The sequence below is a fragment of the Dendrobates tinctorius genome, unplaced genomic scaffold (genome assembly GCF_039654945.1).
Source record: "Dendrobates tinctorius isolate UK_male_01 unplaced genomic scaffold, ASM3965494v1 ptg000035l, whole genome shotgun sequence".
Lineage (NCBI taxonomy): Eukaryota > Metazoa > Chordata > Amphibia > Anura > Dendrobatidae > Dendrobates > Dendrobates tinctorius.
In genome coordinates, this window is record NW_027361703.1 from 11,471,262 (window position 1) to 11,492,517 (window position 21,256).

Sequence of the window (21,256 nt, forward strand, 5' to 3'; positions counted from 1 at the left end):
GGGCCCAATAGGCTAGAGCTACATTCTGTAGACCACAGGACTCAAAGTTTAGAACATCACCTGCTTGATCACTGTCTGCTCATTGCTCATCATGAAGATATAAATTCTGGGTAGTGTAAGCTTAACACAAGGTGCTGTCCACTATTTTCAAGTAAGTAACTCTCAAAATGCAATACAGAAGTCTGCCCTGTATTATAATAGCTCAACTACGTTGGTAACAGATTGTCGGAATATGAATTGAGCATTAAGGTATAAGAAATACTGTACAGTTCCTCAGCATAGGTAAGATAAGTAAAGCAACTGAGTTACACAACTTTTTATGCAAATTATTTTTTATGCATTCAACTGGAAGATGAATTTCAGCAGTGAACCTCTGTCATATAATGCTAAGAAAATATAATTTCATTGTGTGCATGTAAACCAATTTAATAACAGAACTCATAGGCACAATATTTGCACCCCTTTAAATTTTGTGGCGGATACGGTTATGTTTTTAGTGCACTTAGTGGAAAGGATGGAGGCAAGGACAGCAATCAATATTTGATTTTAAAGGGAACCAGTCATCATGGAACTACTTTGCAATCTATGGGCACTAGATAATAAGGCAGGATAAGTTGATAAATAGGTTTGCACAAAAAGAATCAGTATACGTTGTATTCATTTAATTCCCTGCTCATTCTGAGCTTAACAGTCAACAGAGCGGGTCCTAATCGGTAATTGACTTCCCTGTATAAAAGTTTGCACACAGATAGGTGTCAATCACGGATTACGGCCATATTCAATGACGGTTCCCTTTAAATAAATAATCTATAAAGCTAAACCAAGCATATTAATACAACTCAAATAAAACAGTAAAAGTAAGGAATATTTATACTATGTACATTTCTGTTCTCAAATGCAGAATCCAGCAATAGAAATGGGAGAATCGACTTGCAGGAGTCTGGTCAGGTCAGAATTCTGTGACTGTTAGATGGCAGCCCTGCAAATCTCCTACCCTTCCGCCATTCCCAGATCTTCTTTCGATTAGCCAGACTTGTGTGACGTTGTGTGTGTGTCACAGAACATCTCATCTAAAGAAGAGCCGGGAAGTAACGAGATTTGCAGGCCTATCGTCCAGTGGTCACAGGTTTCTGACCTTGCCAATAGGATGGAGTCCTGTGAATCAATTCTTTCAACTCTATCCATCAACGTAAAAAAATCTGTCTAAAATGAAGTATTTCTATCCCTCTAGCTTCACATTAAGCTTGAAGAGGAACAATTACAGAACCTTCATTCACAATGATCCCTTTAACTCTTGGCTACAAGAGAAGATGTAAACGGCACACAACTGATGTGTTGACTGATAAAGGACATATGAACCTCTGTGTCATACATGGTTGTAGCTCTACAGCTTGGAGAGGAGTGGCAAGCCATCATACATATCCACTTTTAATTTAGTCCAGTCACAAATCTGCTGGAATGTAGTTCTGTCCTGTTTCAAGACTTTTGCAGCTTTCTTGAGTTTTTCTTCATTTCGCTCGAGATAGTTCTGGCCATCCGAAAGAAGCTGACTGAGTTTTTCCTTGCGGTTTTCATCAAGTGATATGTCTTCACTCATGATTGGGTTGAAGCGGAAATAGCTGTCTGGTGGTAGCAGAGCGTCCAGTGTTTTGTGCACCTCTGTATAGCATTACAAAAAAAAATAAAAAAACACATTACACAATGATAGCATCAGTAGTTATATCTCTGCTATTTACTATTTCATCCCAAGTTCATTACAGTAACTGTATAAGAACAGTGTCCGACAGGCAGGTTTGGACTAGCCATAGGGCAGATCTATTAAATACCAGATGGGATGGTCCAGCCATTGGCGGGACTGATTGCGACACTAATTATCTCAGAACGCACATACTTTTAACACCGGCTCCCTGTTCCATCACTTACTTCACCATGAAAAAAGCTACTTTGTGCATCCTGCTTTTAACAGGCAGCGCTATAATGTCACTGCATCACTCTGCCTTTGCTGGCTAACTAAGAGATAAGATATCGAGCCTAAGGTGCACAGGGAGCATGGATTAGGGGAGTATACTTTCCATTTGACATTTTAAAACTGGGATGCATCATACTGTATGGAGTACAATAGGGGGGGGCCTCATATTGTATGGGTGGTGGGGTATCGCTGTAAGGGACGGTATCGTGTATTGGGAGCTGTGCAGACATAATACTGTATAGGGGCTGTGGGAGACAACAATGTGTATAGCAAGCTGTGCAGCCATCATACTGTACGGGGGGACGGTGGGAGCATCATACTATGTGGGGGCTGTAGTAACCATTATACTGTGTGTAGCCTGTGGTGACAAGCATACTGTATGGCGAGCCATCATGCTATGTGGTTTATGGGAGCCATCATTCTGTGTGTGGAGCCTATGGGGTGCTGTGGGGTATTATACTGTGTAGGTGGAGGAACATGGGAACATCATTCTATGTGGGGGAAATGTTTGGGGGCATCATTCTATGAGGACCATGGAAAGGGTATCATAGTTGGCAAGAACATCTCCAGGTTTGATAACTATGCAAAAGGGCTTTCAAGGTTGCGAAAAGCTTACAATATGTACCAAACTGGGCCTCTGACTGTACATGGCTCCAGCTGCACAATCAAAGCCCAGTTTGGTACATAATGTAAGCTTTTTGCAACCTTGAAAGCCTTTCTGCATAGTTATCAAACCTGGTGGTCTCTTTCTAGGTGGTTTTTCCAGCTTACATTGTTGCATTATCTTTTTGAATATCCATGCAGATACACTGGCCTGGCCGTTTAACACTGTCTTCTATTAACATTAAACCATATGCTCCAGGTCAGTTACTTTAAAAAAAAAAATTAGCTTAACTTCTTCACCCCTGCGCCTTTTTTTCACCTTCATGACCAGACCAAATTTTACAATTCTTACCAGTGTCACTTTAAGTGATAATAACCCAGAAACGCTTCAATAGATCCAGCTGATTCTGAGAAACTGTTTTTGTGACATATTGTACTTCATGATAGTGGCAAAATTTGTTTGATACGACTTGTATTTGTGAAAATTTCGCTAGTTTTAAAATTTTAATTTTTATGCACTTAAATCAGATAGTCATGTCACACAAAACAGTTCATAAATAACATTTCCCATGTCTACTTTACAGCAGCACAATTTTTTAAACTTTTTCTTTCTTAGGCCTGTTTCACACTTCCGTTTTTGTGTCCGCCAAACGGATCCGTTTCCGTTTTTTTGACGGAAACTGATGCAAACGGATCCGGTTTTTTAAAAACGGATCCGTTTTTTTGACGGATCCGCGGTAACCGTAATGGAAGTCTATGGGACAAAAAAAACGGATCCTGCAAAAAATGGCGGATCCGTTTTTTTACGGAAAACAACGGATTTTGACGGATTTGAAAAAACGGAAGTGTGAAACAGGCCTTAGGAAGTTATGAGGGCTAAAAGTTGACCGGCAATTTCTCATTTTTCCAACAAAATTTACGAAACCATTTTTTAGGGACATCACATTTGAAGTGACTTTGAGGGGTCTACATGACAGAAAATATCCAAAAATGACACCATTCTAAAAAATGCATCCCTCTAAGTCCTCAAAATCACATTCAAGAAGTTTATTAACTCTTCTTATGCTTCACAGGAATTAAAGCAACGTGGAAGGAAAAAAAAAAAAATGAACATTTTACTTTTTCTTTTAGCCAATTTTTTTTCTTTTCATAAGGGAAACCCGAGAAAATGGACCTTAAAAATTGTTGTGCAATTTCTCCCGAGTACGCTTTGGAACTTAAACTTTGAAAGAATGGTCTGCGGGCGTCATGTCGCGTTTTACAGTGGCTATATAATTGGAATTGATCTAGTGTTTTCCTGGTATGTGAATTTTATAATGTGGTGGCATAAGTGAGTTGTATAGAGCACATCAGGTTGGCATACACGAGTTGTGTAGAGTGCATCAGGTTGGCATAGGCAAGTTATGTAGAGGGCATCAGGTTGGCATAGGCAAGTTGTGTAGAGGGCATCAGGTTGGCATAGGCGAGTTGTGTAGAGGGCATCAGGTTGGCATAGGCGAGTTGTGTAGAGGGCATCAGGTTGGCATAGGCGAGTTGTGTAGAGGGCATCAGGTTGGCATAGGCGAGTTGTATAGAGCGCAACAGGTTGGTATAGGCAAGTTGTATAGAGCGCATCAGGTTGGCATAGGCGAGCTGTATAGAGCGCATAAGGTTGGCATAGGCAAGTTGTGTAGAGATCATAAGGTTGGCATAGGCGAGTTATGCAGAGCGCATCAGGTTGGCATAGGCGAGCTATATAGAGCGCATCAGGTTTGCATAGGCAAGTTGTGTAGAGTGCAACAGGTTGGCATAGGCAAGTTGTGTAGAGCGCACCAGGTTGGTATACGCGAGTTGTGTAGAGCGCAACAGGTTGGCATAAGCAAGTTGTGCAGAGCACAACAGGTTGCCATATGTGAGTTGTGTAGAGTGCATCAGGTTGGCATACGCAAGTTGTGTAGAGCGCATCAGGTTGACATACGTAAGTTGTGTTGAATGCATCAGGTTGGCATATTCGAGTATTGTTGAGTGCATCAGGTTGGCATATGCGAGTTGTGTAGAGTGCATCAGGTTGGCATATCTAAGTTGTGCAAGTCAGAAATAAATGTATTAATCCATGGATAGGTGGTAGACTCTGAAACAGTCTTTCATACACAGACCTGGTTTGTCAGAGCAGGTGTCACACTGTTAAATAGTGCCCTATTGTATCCTCCTTCTGTTACAAAATTTGCACCTTTTTGTGACCTTCCTCTCTTTCCAGTTTTAGGGATCTCACCAGGGAAAATGTTGCCCTGGTACAACATGAGCACCTTCAGTTCCAAAACTACTGGGGCCCATTCCTTTTTGACTTCCAAATATAGGGACTTGATCACTACTTCATGGAACTGAAGGAAGGTCCCAGTCTGGCCTGCACATCGTGTACAATGCCATCTGTACAATGTGCACAACCAGTTTCTTGTACCACACCATAGCTTTTCGCATGGCACTGTAGAGCAGGAGGACTTGATCACAGAGATCAACTCACCACATGTTCTTGTTGTATCCCATAACACTGTCTGGTTTGGTGACCTGTGTAGATAAACTGAACCTCTTACAAGCGGTGGGGCAGCTGCCATCACCATATCTGGTGGTCAAGAAAAGGACATCCCTGTTGTCCTCGTACTTTACCACCAGCACATTGTCGCTACATCTGAGCAGCTTCCCAATTAGCGTCTTAGGAAGGACTTTCTGATTTTTGCAGACAGTACCACATGCTGCAGTAGCTCGTGTAAAGAGGGACTTGAAGAGTGGGATACTGGTATAAAAGTTATCTACATCGAGGTGATAATCTTGATACATCAGTGGGTGCACCAATTCCCACACAATTTTCCCACTCACTCCCAAGACAGGGGGGGCATTCAGGGGGTTGAATCCAGGTGTCCTTCCCTTCATAAACCCTTAACATGTGGGTGTACTCTGAGGTACTCTCACACAGTTTATAGAGTTTAATTCCATACCTGTATTAGGGATTCATCTACGCAGATGTCCCTTTGAGGAACGTACATATCAGGATCCTGACAGCGCCGGCGTACAGCCTCCGCTGAGCTGGGACTCACCCGCACTGTAGGGACTCCTTGGGACCAGAATAGCCAGAAAGTATAGGTGCACAGGACCTTAGTAAGCCGGCACGGGACCTATGGTCATGTGACTGCAAGGGGGCGGGGCTTAAAGTTCTGCTTTCACAGAAGACAGCAAACTCAGAGTCAGGCAAAACGGAGGTCGTTCACAGTACGGGCAGCGAGGTACAGAAGGGGTAAACAGACGGGAGGTCAGACAAAGCAAAAGGTCATACACAAGAAGGCAACGCGGTACCAAGGGGACAAGCAGAGAGAAGTCGGGTCACAAGCAGAGAGTCATACACAAGAGGTAGCGCAGTACAAGAGGGACAGGCAGAATTCGTAACAGGGACAGAACTGAATCAAAAACCAAACACAAGCAAGCAAGATCTCAGGCACAAGGCACACGTCCGCACAAGGTCAACTAACTCAGCCGAGGGCAGGAGTATAACTGACACCGGACCTAGGTCCAGTGAGCATTAAATAGCCGCCCTCTGCCAGGGAGAGGCAGAATAACTAACCCCCAATCAGACCAGGACAAAGGGAAACCCCGTCCTGGATCATGACAGTACACCTCAGCAAATTTGTTGCTGAAGTAATCAATGGCCAACCGAACTTTGAAAAGTCTATCAAAGTTGAAGTTTCTCGGGGAGGACGTTGTGCATTATAACTAATGCAAAAAATTGTGGATGGCCTCAAAGCATGCCCAGAGCATAGCTATGTGGAACAGTGGAGTGGTATACAACACGTCAACACTCCAATAATGATGAATTTCTGGCTTCACTATCCTCACGTGAACAACAAGGCCCCAAAATGTCATCATTTCTAGGGTGTCTAAAGGGGTCAAGGAGAAGGAGTCAGGGAGAGGGTGAAAAGGAAGGAGCGGGGCAAAGGAGGGATTGGTATGGATTAGAAAAAAAGCTGGAGACCGGATTAACTCAAGAAAGGATCAGGAATGTCTTCTTTCTTCTTACAGGTACAGCAGCAGTGATGACACAGGCAAATTTGTCTGTGGCGCCACAAGTCTCAGCAGTTTGGGTACCAGAACAGCACAGTGACCGCTCTGCAACATCTCAAAGCGAGTATGAAGTGCAGAGCGGTCACAAACTTCATACTGCATTTCTGCACATTGATTGGTGCGATCGAGGTCATCGTCCGATCGCACCAAATCAGTGCTGAGGCTGGTGATGCTGCTGCTGCTAGGCTCCAGCACCGATCATAGGCTGGATCTCAGAGTTCCAGGCAATTTAATTGCCTGAAACACTGAAATCACTGTGATAGGCTGTTCAATTCTGAACAGCCAATAACAGCAATTGTAGGTGTGGGAGGGGGGGGGGAGCAGTGAAACCCCCACTGGCTGTAAGTCCCAGTGCCCTGCTGTCAGAAACAGCAGGCACATTCATGCGATCACCGTGCATTTAGTCACGGTGATCGCATGATTGGCATGACGTATTTATACACCTCATTGATTAGGAAGTCCTTACTTTCAATGTCGTATATATTCAAAGCAAATGCTGTGAAAGGGTTAAACACTAATAAAAATATATCTGGATGATACATTACACTTAATTTACAATCCAAACCATAGAAAAACCTTTGATCACTAAAAGGAAACCTGTCAGCAGGATTGTGCACAGTAACCTACAGACAGTGTCAGGTCGGCGCTGTTATACTGATTAAAATGATACCTTGGTTGATGAAATCCACAACAACCACAAGACAGATTTCATCAACCATGATATCATTTTAAATCAGTATAACGGCGTCAACCTGACACTGTCTGTAGTTTACTGTGCACAATCCTGCTCACAGGTTCTCTTTAAATCAATTGTTGTATCCCATTTTATGACATAACTCATTACCGCAGGTCTGAGTGACTAAAGCATGACATCTCTATGAAAAGTTCCAGTTTTGAGAACCATACCTGCAAAAATGCTTCATTTCAAAAAGACTACTAAAGCATCCCTAAAACTACTACACCCTTCATAGTAAAAGCAAAGCAGGCCTTATTAAAAATATTTTTTCCCCTAAAGGGGTGTTGTCACATACATAAAGCAAATGTGTTCTGTCCAGAATCAGCCCTGCAATGCGTATCAGACTAAGGTTTCAGTCAAATAAAATATTGGCCATGCTCAGAACTGCAATCCACTCCACTGGTGAATATGCTGAGCTGGCAGAGCAGGACAACATCAGCAGATTAAAAATAGCTTCAACATCACTCTCTTTGTTAGCAGGAAAGATTACTACAGTCACTATAGAATCAATTCAAAGAGAAAACAGCCATGACTATTGAAGAGCTTATTCTTCACAATGCCTAAATGTCACTTGTTTTGTAAGGAACAGACCAGTTTTCATATAATCACTATGTGGCAACTGAGCTGGCATTAACTCTTATTTGCTAGCATGGATACATTATAAAGTCGTGTATATCCCCAATTTACAGACTAATCACACTCAAATTATTTCTACGTCAGGAGAAAACTCAAACATAAAATCTTTCAAATGAGTTTAATATCTCACGAGAGAATTTGGAAGGGTTGTCCAGTGATAACTTGTTGATCAGTGGGTGTCCAAATGATAGGACCCACATTGCTTGGCGGTAGGGGCACGAACATCCTGATTAGAATGGAACACAGTTGCTCCATTCATTCCCTATAGGGCTGACTAGCTTTTTTTTTTTTTTTTAGTAGCCCCACTAGAGAATGGGTAGAGTGGCAGTTGGGCATGCACACAACTGTTTCATTGCATAATGTGGCCAAAAGTGCCCCATCTAAAATAAAACATCCCCATTTTAACAATTTTTGATGGGTTCCAGCATCTGGCCCCCGACTCATCAATATGTAACAGTTCTTAAATTACAGCAATGTTTAATTGGCAACTCCACTTCTAGCTTTTCAAATAGGAGAGCATATCCTGTGTTAGATAAAAGGGGCTGGCTGACTACTCATTAACAAATTAATGCAAATTGAGATTCTGATTTGGCTTTTATCCTAAAGCCCCCATTACACACTGCGATATCACTAGCAATATCGCTGTAAAGTCACCGATTTTGTGACGTTATAGTGATATTGCTAGCGATATCGCTACATGTGATACTTACCTCCGACCGCTCCCCCGCTGGTTATCACTGATCGCGCGAGAAGCTGCTGGACCATTCCTCGTCGGCCACTTCCTGCTGCGCTTCCTGTGGCACCGACGAGCGACGTGTGGAGCCGGGCGGGAGGACGCAGGATCGCCGCGTCTGACAGGTAAGTAGCGACCCCCGTCCCCAGCGATGTCGCTGGTGAGATCTGCCTGTGTGGCAGCTCACTAGCGACCACCTAGCGATGCACCAGCGATCCTGACCGTGTCATATTGCTGGTCGGGATCGCTGGTGCATCGCTAGGTGTAACAGTACCCTAAGTCATATTACAAGACTCGTTGATTGTGACTTGTAGGATCTCTACTACCAATAGGTGGGCGCTGTAGAGTAAAAGTCCTCTTTCTTTCTGAAGAGGCAATTTGCATACTCATTAACAGACACCTTCTCTCTCACTTGTACACTGAAAAGGGGGCTGGCTGAGCTATTGAAATAAGCCAGCCAATAAGTGAGCAGTGCCAACAACATGGGAAGCTCTCCTTTGTATTCAGCACAAGTCAGAAGTTTCACGGCTGGAATCATGCTATTATCAGATGATCGGGACACCTTTGTAAATGCAAGTATATTAGTAATCTAAATATTCTCACATTTCAAGTACATCTGAAGATATTTTTTTGTGGACAACTCCCTTTATTTAAGTGATTGGTTGCAATGGTCAATAAGAAGCTTGGGGATTGAATAGGGACGCAGGCCAAGAGAATTGAGAGCTGCATACATTATTTTTTTGATATTTAAAACATTCTTGGCCGGTATTTGAAGAAGCAAAGTTAGTGGAAACCCTTGTAACACACACATAATTGCAAGGAGAATGGAAACTTTACTTTGTCATTTATTTGAGTGACAATGCAGACTTCTGTGACAACTCATTTCTGAATGGTTAGATCATTTGGAAGACAAGTACAGATCTGGAAGGTAAACCGATAAGTCAAGAGAAGAGAGTGGTCCTTTAATAGGAGCGACATTCAGAAATGTTGCCAGTTTCTTTTAAAAGGAAAAAATAAAAACCTACAAAGATGAGTATACATTAAACAATGGATGTGTCCCACCATGTCTTTACATCTCCCAAATAAAATCATAGACTGACAACTGAAAGCCAACTGTAAATGGCCACATGGTCCTGATACAAGTGGAATCTAATCAGGTCTCCTGAGAGTCCTATCACTCTGAATGAAGGAAAACGCTTATACTGCTTCTCAGTCACTAGATGTGAGATGTCCAAGTGTCTTGTCATTCAGAATTCAAAACCTCATACATTTTAATGGCAGAGTGCGACACTATATACAAATAAACAATTTCCAAGGCAGTAACTCTGAACTCATGGTCCTTCTGATAATACGGATTATTGCACATGTCATGTATGATCTTCTTCTAATATTTCACTTGCCTCATTTAGGAACATTTTCACCTAGTAATACCAATAAAGTCTGTTGCCCTCTCGTATTCAACCACTTCAGTTTCTGGGAAACTAGGCAACAACCAAAATGGTTGAGAGATCTGGAGGAAAGTGCCTTCTGTCATTTAAAAAAAATATCCTTGTAGGAGACGTTCGCCTTGAATGATAGGGATTTTCATTACAGTTGATACTATGCGGAGCTCATACCTACCTTCTGTATCAGTTGCACTGCTGATCACATTGTTCAGTTTGGCTTTTAGACTTGTGTGCGTAGCTGCAGTCTTCATTGGGCCCTCGTACCGCCCTGTGCCAAGGGAGACTATGCACTGGAAAACCGTATCTGGCCATAGGCACTTACATTCATGAAGCGCTAGTGCACAAGGGTTATTTATAAGCAGTCCTCCATCCTGCAACATAAGTAAAATGCTCTATTAAGTATTAGAAAGTATCAATCAAGTCACAACTAAAGCAGGGCAAAGCAAGAACCTAAAAAACTGGCATAGTAACTAGCAAATCTTTTACTTTGCCTGGAATGAAATCTCAATTGACCTGGAAGTGAAATCTCATTTTCTGCCTCCTCCACAGTCCTACAGTTTGTCATCACAGTGATATTTACACAGAGAAACCTTGGAAAACAACTGCATGGAGCATGGAGCTACTACAATGTATCATAGAATTAGTTTTGAAGAAAATTTCACATTCTGGAAACGTAGGGTTTAACAATGTCTATCCAGTACAACCAATTTACTAGCCATGCTAATGCAGATGAGGAATATTAAAAAAAAAAAAAAAAAAAAAAAAAAAAAGTGACTGCAGACTTATAAATTCCCCCAGCACATACACTGAGAGGGGATTCACCGGTTTGTGAGCCAGAAATGGTGGGTGTTTACCGTATTTTTCAGACTGTAAGATGCACTTTTTCCCCAAAAAATTTGGGAGGAAAATGGGGGGTGCATCTTATAGTCCGAAAGCAGGCTTAACAGGGGGTTGCGGCAGTGGTGTAGCAGCGTTCCTTCCTCAGGGAACTGGCTATGGCAGAAGTGTGGCGATGCTGAAGCTCGGTGTCTGCAGTGAGTGGAGTGCAGTGCATCTTTGGGATCCTGCAGCCATCCTCCTGAAGCCGTGGTCCGCCGGAGGCGGCACGTGCGCAGACTGAGATCTCGACAGTCCTCGGCTTCAGGAAAATGGCCGCCTGAGGCCAAGCGTGCGCAGATTGAGATCTCAGCGGCCTTCAGCTTCAGGAAAATGGCCGCTGAGAAACTAATAATGCACTCAGCTCTGCTGACCGTGGACATCAGGCCGAAGCATCGCCACATTTCTGCCACCGGCATCCTGAAGAAGGGACCCTGCTCCATGCAACACACTCTACTCTGCCTCACCGCCGACACAGGACCTGCAGCATCACACCGCTGGGATACCTCGGGACTGTAGCACTGCCCCACTTCTGCTGCCGCCGACTTACTGTAGGGACTTACTGTAGGGATTCCTGTGACCCTGCTCTACCACCGCCGGCCTTCAGGTAAGATACTTTATATTCGGACGATAAGACGGACTCCCATCTTATAAAAAAAACAAACAACTTTTTTTATATTTTCCACCCCAAAATTTGGGGTGCGTCTTATAATCCGCAAAAAAAAATTACTGTTATGTGTATGCATACTCCCAGGCACAGCCCGACTAGTGGGCGTGGCCTTACTTCATACACCTGTATAGAGTGATGCCATGCCCACTAGTCAATTCATAAGTCTGCAGTCATATAGAGTGAGACTGAAGACTTATTTTTGACTGGTCAACCCCGTTAATTGCCATACACAGTCCCAATATGCAGTCACAGATAAAAAATGCTATCAGGATTCAACAAAATTTCTCTATTTTGAGGATGCAAAAGTCCAGCAGTGTTGGCTGAGGTGAGAGCTATTACATCCTGAATGTAAAGTGGCACTGCCAAAATATAATGACTAGTAATAATAATAACTTCCATGCACATGAAATGATTACACTTGTGGGTATACAGATTAAACTTGTGGGTATACAGAATACCCCAGAGAGCCAACAACTAACAAGATTCATCTTAAAGGTAAACCATGGTTCAGTAATAATTTTATTTATATAGTGCCAACACATACCACAGTACTTTACAATTAAAAAAAGTTACCAAGTACTATAAGGTGCATGGAAGAAGTGGAGGAGAGACCAGATTCTAAGGAAAATTTAGAAAGAGGGAAAAGAGAATCCAAATGGATATTTTTAAAAGCAAGCTCAGACATGTTAGGACTAAGTATTAATCAGATCGTCTGGGGTAGTGCTTTCCAGAAAACTGGTGAAGCATTAGAGAAGTCTTGGAGATGTAGAGGAGATGTTTGGATGGAGGATATTAGTGTTTGAGCAGATTAAGAATGAAGTGCATGGGTAGGGTGATAGACAGAAATGAAGGACGAGATAAAGGGTGGTGCAGAGCTGTATGGGTGAGACTGATCAATAGAAAGTTGCAGTAGTTCAGACAAGAATGAATAAGAGCGACAAAAAGGCTTTTAAAAGCATCAAAAGGTGAGATTCTGGAGATGTTTTTAAGATGCAGGTAACATGAGCAATTGAGTGATTGGATATAGGGAATAAATGAAAGTACTTTAGCAAATATGACCTCAAGAGAGTGAGTGTGCTGCTTGGGAGTTAAGGTTGAACCACCAAAAGAAATTGCAATATCACATATAGGTAGGTTAGTAGAGGGAGGAAATACAAGGAGTTCAGTTTTGGAGATACTGAGTTTCTGACAGAAGGAGTACATGATGTTGGAGAAAGCAGACCAACAATTCCTGGTATTTTGTATTAAAGTGGGGGTGAGGTCAAGAAAAGATATATATAATTGTGTGTCATCAGTATAGATAGGGTACTGGAAACCAAATCTGCTGATTGGTTTGTCCAATAAGGGTGATCTACAGAAAGAAAAGGAGGTAACCTAGGACTGAGGCAATAGTAAGGAGGAGAGTAGAGAAATAAGAGCCAGCAAAAGATACAGTGACCATCCTCATGTAAAAGATAGCCTTAACAAAGTCACAATGTGGTCTTCTATTGTCACAACTGAATAAATGTGAACATTATATATAACTAGCTGAAGAGCCCGGCGCTGCCCGGGAATAGTAACTAACTGTGGTTAGTTATAGAAAATTATAATTATCCTCCATCCCTTAGTCCCGTGCCCATATACCCATCATACATATCCACGATCCCATAGGCCCGTGCCCATATACCCATCATACATATCCTCCATCCCATAGTCGAGTGCCCATATACCCATCACACATCCTCCATCCCATAGTCCCATGAACATATACCCATCATACATATTCTCCATCCCATAGTCCCATGCCCATATACTCATCATACATATTCTCCATCCCATAGTCCCATGTACATATATCCATCATACATATTCGTCATCCCATAGTCGAGTGCCCATATACCCATCACACATCCTTCATCTCATAGTCCCATGCCCATATACCCATCATACATATCCTCCATCCCATAGTCCCGTGCTCATATACCCATCATACATATCCGCCATCTCATAGTCCCGTGCCCATATACCCATCATACATATCCTCCATCCCATAGTCAAGTGCCCATATACCCATCACACATCCTCCATCCCATAGTCCCGTGCCCATATACATATCCGCCATCCCATAGTCCCGTGCCCATATACCCGTCATACATATCCTCCATCCCATAGTCCAGTGCCCATATACCCATCACAAATCCTCCATCCCATAGTCCCTTGCCCATATACATATCCGCCATCCCATAGTCCCGTGCCCATATACCCATCATACATATCCTCCATCCCATAGTCCCATGCCCATATACATATCCTCCATCCCATAGTCCCGTGCCCATATACCCGTCATACATATCCTCCATCCCATAGTCCCGTGCCCATATACTCATCACACATCCTCCATTCCATAGTCAATCATTATGACATCATAATGAGCGGCGGCAGGGCTTGCAACCTTTGATGACATCAGCGTCACCATGGCAACCATTGTGACATCATAATGAGGGGCGGAGCTTGATATACACACACTGCTTCCCCAGTATGCAAATAGGGGCATTGTGACATCACAATGAGGGGCGGGGCTTGACGCACACACACTTTTTTCCCCAGTATGTAGATAGGGGCAAAATTGTTTGGTGAATTGGAACACGCGGGGTTAAAATTTCGCCTCACAACATCGCTTAGGAGGCTCTCGGGGTCCAGACGTGTGACTGTGCCAAATTTTGTGGCTGTAGCTGCGACGGTGCGGATGCCTATCCCGGACATACAAACATACACACACACACACACATACATACACACATACATACACACTTTGAGCTTTATATATTAGATTTTTTAAATCTGCCTAAGTTGCCCATATCACCCTCCAAAGGTATGCCTCTCCAAGCTTCATTTAACCTCCAGTTGCTACTGGATCTGTCCTATAGCAGTTCCAGCATTAATTGTTGATTCTGTACAATGCAGTCTCTCTCTTAGGGTACCGTTACACCTAGCGATGCACCAGCGATCCCGACCAGCGATATGACGCGGTCAGGATCGCTTGTGCATCGCTAGGTGGTCGCTAGTGAGCTGCCACACAGGCAGATCTCAACAGCGACATCGCTATTTACCTGTCAGATGCGGCGATCATGCGTCCTCCCGCCTGGCTCCACGCGTCGCTCGTCAGCGCCACAGGAAGCGCCGCAGGAAGTGGCCGATGAGGAATGGTCCAGGAGCTTCTCGCGCGATCAGCGATAACCAGCAGGGGAGCCGGTCGGAGGTAAGTATCACATGCAGCGATATCGCTAGCAATATCGCTGCAAAGTCACAAAATCGGTGACTTTACAGCGATATTGCTAGCGATATCGCAGTGTGTAACGGGCTTTAGGGTATGTATACAAATCTCATTCACCTTGCTGGAACCGTGAAACCCTGTGTTTATTTGGTAAAAACAAGCAGAAAAATTTTGAGGGAAAAATGCAGCAAAAATGCAAAGTGTGAACATACCCTCGACTGGCTTCCTGTCTGCATAGCTGTGCTGTATCTAGATTTGAGCTTCTACTGTGAGGGATGATCTCATGGCCAAGAGGAGCCCTTTTCATTGCAGTGTAGAAAGCTCACACCTATAAGCAGTGCTGTGCAGGTGAGCTGGTAAGTAAAAGGAGTTAGGTGCTGTATACAGCAGGGCTGTGGAGTCGGAGTCGTGGAGTCGGAGTTAGTTTTGGTTGGAGTCGGAGTCGGTAGAAATGTACCGACTCCGACTCCAGCTTTAAAAAAAATGTATTAATATTTCATAATTGAACTTTCATATGAATTTTATAAATGTTACTCAAATATATATGTTCTATCAAACTATGAACAACAGTGATAAGCAGTTCTGCTGGAGATAGAGACATTTCTTACTTCTTGTGTGTCAGTGTTCTCCACTGCCCTTATCTAATCTTATACTTGGTTAACCTCATGCTGCCCCAACCCCCCTACTTACAATGTATGAAACTGAAAGTGAAAATGTGTTGCAAATTCTTAGTAGTAAAGCTCCTCCTCTAGACTAGATCATACTAGGTGTGCGTCTTCCAAGCATCTCACAGCTGCCTGCTACTCAGAAGAGGAAGACTGTAAGAAGTATTATCCTTTCAACAAACTTTGCATCAGTTAACTGTGAGTACATGAGGAATAATAACAGTATTACTGACCACTATATCAGTTGTACGACCTGGCAATTTTGTACAATTGTTTTTAGGAAAAACAATTGTCATTTGGATTGTGAATGCAGAATTAAAAACCTGAGAATGTCAAAGAAGCATCACATTAAATCAGCTGTATTTGAACATTTCACCATCACTCAAGATAGAAAACATTATGTCTGTCAGTGTATGACAAATGATCCAGACGAAAACAAATGCTGTGAAGCCAAGATGAGTGCATATTCAGGCAAAGATAAAAATGCTCCTACCAGAGCTTCTAATCTAAAGAGACATTTACAGCGCTTTCATCCAGAAGTACTGAAAGCAGTGGATGAGAAAGACTGCATCTAAACCAATGAACCAGTGCCCAGCTCTTCCAGCCAAACAAAGGAGCAGAGAACTTTGCAGCCATCAGTTGCAAGCTATTTTGTCAGTGACAAAGTTACTGTGACAATGACAATAGATACATTTAAAAAACAGATCATAGAGCTTGTTGTAAAGAATAGTGTGCCTATTTCATTATTTTCACGACCAGCTTTTATGTGTCTGAATGTGGAAATGGCCCGCAAGCTTGGTGTTTCTCTGGAGAGAGAGAGTATTAGAAAATTAGTAATCGAAGAAGCTTTTAAACAAAAGGAAGAACTTAAAAAAACTATCAAGGGACGCTTTCTGTTTCTTAAAATGGATGCCTGCACACGTCACAGAGTGAACTATTTTGCCATCAATGTCCGATTTGTTTGTGACAAAAATGAAATAGTTACCAAGACATTGGCAGTAAAAGACACCAAAGCTCATCACACCAGTGAGTTTCTCCAGGTCTTGGTGGAAAAGGTTCTGCAAGACTATGAACTTAAAAAAGAGCAAGTTCTTTCTGTCGTAACTGACAATGCTTCAAATATGATAAGTACTATTAAGCTAATGAATGAGAGTAATGATGGTGACCAGCAGCTAGAACAACATTCTGGGTCCACAGACATAGAAATGTTTGAAATAGAGGAACACAGTATTGTAACTGAGGAGCAAACTGAAGTTGCTTCAGATGAACAGCAACATGATAGTTTAGATGATCTTGTTGAAACTGTGTCAATATGTTCTTTCATTCATCACATGCGCTGTGTTGTGCATACGCTACAGCTGGCTATAAGAGACAGTCTGCAAGAAGGACATGCTGCTGCACTGATTGGCAAGGTGAGAAAATTGGCTACTGTGGCCAGAACCCCTAAAGTTGACTCAATTTTGAAGAGACGTGCTGGAAAAGGGGCAATTATTGATCAAGCCACACGATGGGGCAGTACTTACTTAATGATTCAGCGCTTGGTTGAACTGAAAACCTTTCTTGTAGACATGGCTAACCCTCAACTGACGCTAAATGAAAGTCAGTGGAATCAGGTGACTGAGCTGGAAAAATTGCTAGAGCACCCATTTACAGTGACTAAAAAATTACAAGCAGAGGACTTAACTCCAGGTATTTTCTTAAAGGAGTGGAAGAACCTGATGTTTCGCCTGTCCCAAAGAGGAGGGTTAATTGCAAGTGGCATTGCTACATCAATGAAACGGAGAGAGGAGCTACTATTACAAAATAACATTCTTTTGGCAGCTGTTTATGTAGACCCAATGCATCGGATTCTTCTAGATGATCAACAGCTAAGTAAAGGAAAAGAAGCTCTGTTTGAAATAGCAGTAAGGATGAAAGGGTTGCAGAACAGTCAGGAGGAACAAGAAGAATTTGGTCGTCCTGCCACATCTTCACCCTCATCATCAACTGATGAAGAATTTAATTTCGAAAAATATTTGGATCACAAGGACCGTGCAAAGCGTTCCCGCATAGAAGAAGAGTCATCCCCATCAAGGAACACAGCCAGTACATTTCAGCAGAATTTTTCATGTGCACTAAAAGAAATTGAGAAATTTGACCTTCATCAAAAATAACAGTGCAACAAGCGATTCCTCTGTATCCTGACATTGTCAGAGATGTTGCCCGAGTGGTTACTGCTTTGCCACCAACACAAGTTAGTGTAGAGAGGTTGTTCTCTGCTCTCAAAATAATTAGATCAGATTTGAGGGCATCCATGAAGGAGGATCTGACAGAGGCAATACTTTTTCTGAGGACAAATTCATAGATTTCTTCTTATTAACTGCATAAAAGTGTTTATTGCATATTTACTTACAGTTTAGAAAAGTTTATAAAAGTTATTTGCTATATTCTAATTGTATTCTAATAAATGTAGTTTTTGCTCTAAGTGGTCTGATTACTTATATGATGGTGAGAAACTGAATAAGCACGATGTTTAATATTTTACAACAGTAAATTTGTTGTTATGAATTGGCCATTTATGAAGGAGTCGGAGCCGGAGCCGGAGCCTGATAAAATCCAGGAGTCGGAGTCGCAACTGTGGCTTACCGACTCCACAGCCCTGGTATACAGAGGGATGAAAAGGGAGATATACTGCATTATGGGCCTCTATTTAGAAGTGCTGAGCGGATACACTGCAGGAGGGAACTGTATTCAGGGGTTGTACACAGGTACTGAGATTCGTTGAGTTGTGTTTGTGGCCTGTTGCCGAGAGAGCCGTGATAGTTAACTGCAAATGCTGATCTACTGATGCATACAACAGAAAATTATCTTCTCTCATATGCATAAACAGAGCAGCAAACGTTGCTTCACAAAGTTGATGTCAGCAGCAGGCAACAAACACTGATCAACACTACTACAGTGTGGAAAATAAGTATTTGATACATTGACGATTTTGCAAATTTTCACACCTACAAAAAATGGAGAGGTCTGTAATATTTATTGCAGGTACACTTCAACTGTGAGAGACAAAATCTAAAATTAAACAGAAAACCACATTGTATAATTTTTAAATATTGACATTCCATTTCATTGCATCAAATAAGTATTTGATCACCTAACAACCAGCAAGAGTTCTGGCTCTCAGAGACCTGTTAGTATTTCTTTGAGAAGCCCTCCTACTCTGCATTCATTACCTGTATAAATTGCACCTGTTTGAACTCGCAAAAGCAAAGCGCTGTCTAAGGACACCAGGGACAAAATTGCAGACCTGCACAAGGCTGGGATGGGTAACAGGACAATAGGCAAGTAGCTTGGCGAGAAGGCAACAATTGCTGGCACAATTCTTAGAAAATGTAAGAAATACAACATTAATGTCAATTTTCCTCTGTCTGGGGCTCCATGCAAGATCTCGCTTAGTGGGGTAAGGAGGATTCTGAGAAAGGTCAGGAATTAGCCCAAAACTATATGGGAAGATCTGGTCAACGACCTAAAGAGAGAGGTGGGACCACAGTCTCAAACATTACCGTTAGTACCACACTATTTCGCCACAGATTAAAATGTTGCGGGGCACGCAAGGTACCCCTGCTCACGCCAGCACATGTACAGGCCTATTTTAAGTTTGCCAATTACCATCTGGATGATCAAGAGGTGGCATGGGAGGTCATGTGGTCAGAGAAGACCAAAATAGAACTTTTTGGTATTAACTCTACTCTCCGTGTTTGGAGGAAGGAGGAGGAGTACAACTCCAAGAACACAGTTCCAACCGTGAAGCATGGAGGAGGAATCAGCATACTTTGGGGGTGCTTTTCTGCAAGGGGACATGACGATGGCACCGTAATGGAGGATGGAAGGGGTCATGTATCGTGAGATTTTGGACAACAACCTCCTTCCCGCAGTAAGAACACTGAAGATAGGTCGTGGCTGTCTTCCAGCATGGCAATAACCCAAAACACACAGCCAGGGCAACTAAGGAGTGGCTCAATAAGAAGCATTTTAAGGTCGTGGAGTGACCTAGCCAGTCTTCAGACATGAACCCGATAGAAAATTTTGGGAGGGAGCTGAAACTCCATGTTGCCCAGCGATAACCCCGAAACTTGAAAGATCTATTTGGAGGGGTGTGCCAAAATCCCTGCTGCAGTGCGTGCAAACCTGGTCAAGAATTAGGGGAAACGTCTGACCTCTGTAATTGCATATAAAGGTTTCTGTACCAAATATTAAGTTCTGTTTTTCTATTGTCTCAAATACTTATTTCATGCAATAAAATACCAATTATTTAAAAATCATACATTGTTATTTTCTGATTTTTATTTTTAGATTGTCTGTCACAACTGAAGTACACCTATGAGAAAATTACAGACCATTACATTTTTTGTAGGTGGGAAAACGTGCAAAATCGGCAATGTATCAAATACCTATTTCCCCATTGTATGTGAAGCTGGATGTACAGAGTGACAGAGATGCAAAAAGACTCAAAAGATACAAGAAAGAAACTTTGCTGGGATAAGTCTGTACATTCACAATAAATATGCAATCCACAGGGAGGAAGAAAAACACATTCTAATTGATCTAGAAAAAAACAAAAATAAAAGCCATAGCATAGATGTCACAAGAGCCTTAGAACACAGTTGAGAATTAAAACAACTACGATTTATTGAACAAAAAAAGTGAACCAATTTGATTTAGCAGTGAAGCATAAAATACATTGAGACTATCTATCCTATTAAGGCACATGGAGTTCATTTATTGAAAAGTAGCATAGTGTTAACATGAAATATTTCACTGGTGTATGATTACAAGCATTTTCAAAAGTAGAAACCTGGCCCCGTTCCTTGTTTAGAAAATTCCCTTCCCCCAAATAAAGCAGGTCTCATTCTGATTTCTTTTGAAGAGAACCTTGAGAGAGCATCATACATTATTTAGTAGAGCTTCACACTGAGCAGGATCTTATTTTACTACAGTTGTGGATACTGTAGATAAGAACAGGGTGCTAAATTGGCCAACCAGGAATAATAATACCATAACAATAATTAAAAAAATAAAAAAAATACATGCTAGTCTTCTCCAATTTGTATAAATAAACAGAAAAGACTCAAAAAGGAGTTTACTACTAATGATGGGAATTAATGGTAGGTCTGAATTTGAGTAATAAGCCCTATTTACAAAAAGCACCACGGCTTCTATTCCCAGGTTACCAAACAGCACATCTTGTGGAACTTAATACCATGGTAGAAATATATTATTCAATACAATGTAAAATAAGTCAATGCTGTAAGTGACGCATTTCATTTATAAATCATACATGTTAAAAAAATCAGCAACCACCAATAACTATTGCAGTGCACCAACCAGTTTGGGTCTCCTACAGTCCCCTTCATGTGGGCCGGTATAGACAAAACAAGTATTCAGAAGACCGCTTCCTTCAGACCATTGGCCGGTTTAAATATATCACTGATCTACACTCGTTTGTTGGCTGATTCAATAAAATATGTGGGCCCCAAGTTTGGCCTCCTTCACATAGCTGCATAAATAATAATAAAAAATTTTATTTCTATAGCGCCGACAT

The 21,256-nt window shown here is 42.1% G+C and overlaps 1 protein-coding gene across 2 annotated transcripts in view; it reads right to left on the reverse strand.

Annotated features, from left to right (window-relative positions):
- Positions 1–314: 314 nt before the first annotated feature.
- Positions 315–21,256, reverse strand: part of PNPLA8 (patatin like domain 8, phospholipase A2) — a 106,045-nt gene continuing 85,103 nt past the window's right edge. For both annotated transcript variants that reach the window (XM_073573281.1, XM_073573279.1), the window contains exons 9-10: positions 10,387–10,582; positions 315–1,659 (exon numbers count right to left, since the gene is read on the reverse strand). In XM_073573281.1, the coding sequence (XP_073429382.1) occupies positions 1,385–1,659; positions 10,387–10,582 (471 nt within the window). In that variant the 3' untranslated portion in view covers positions 315–1,384. The remainder of the gene's footprint in view (positions 1,660–10,386; positions 10,583–21,256) is intronic.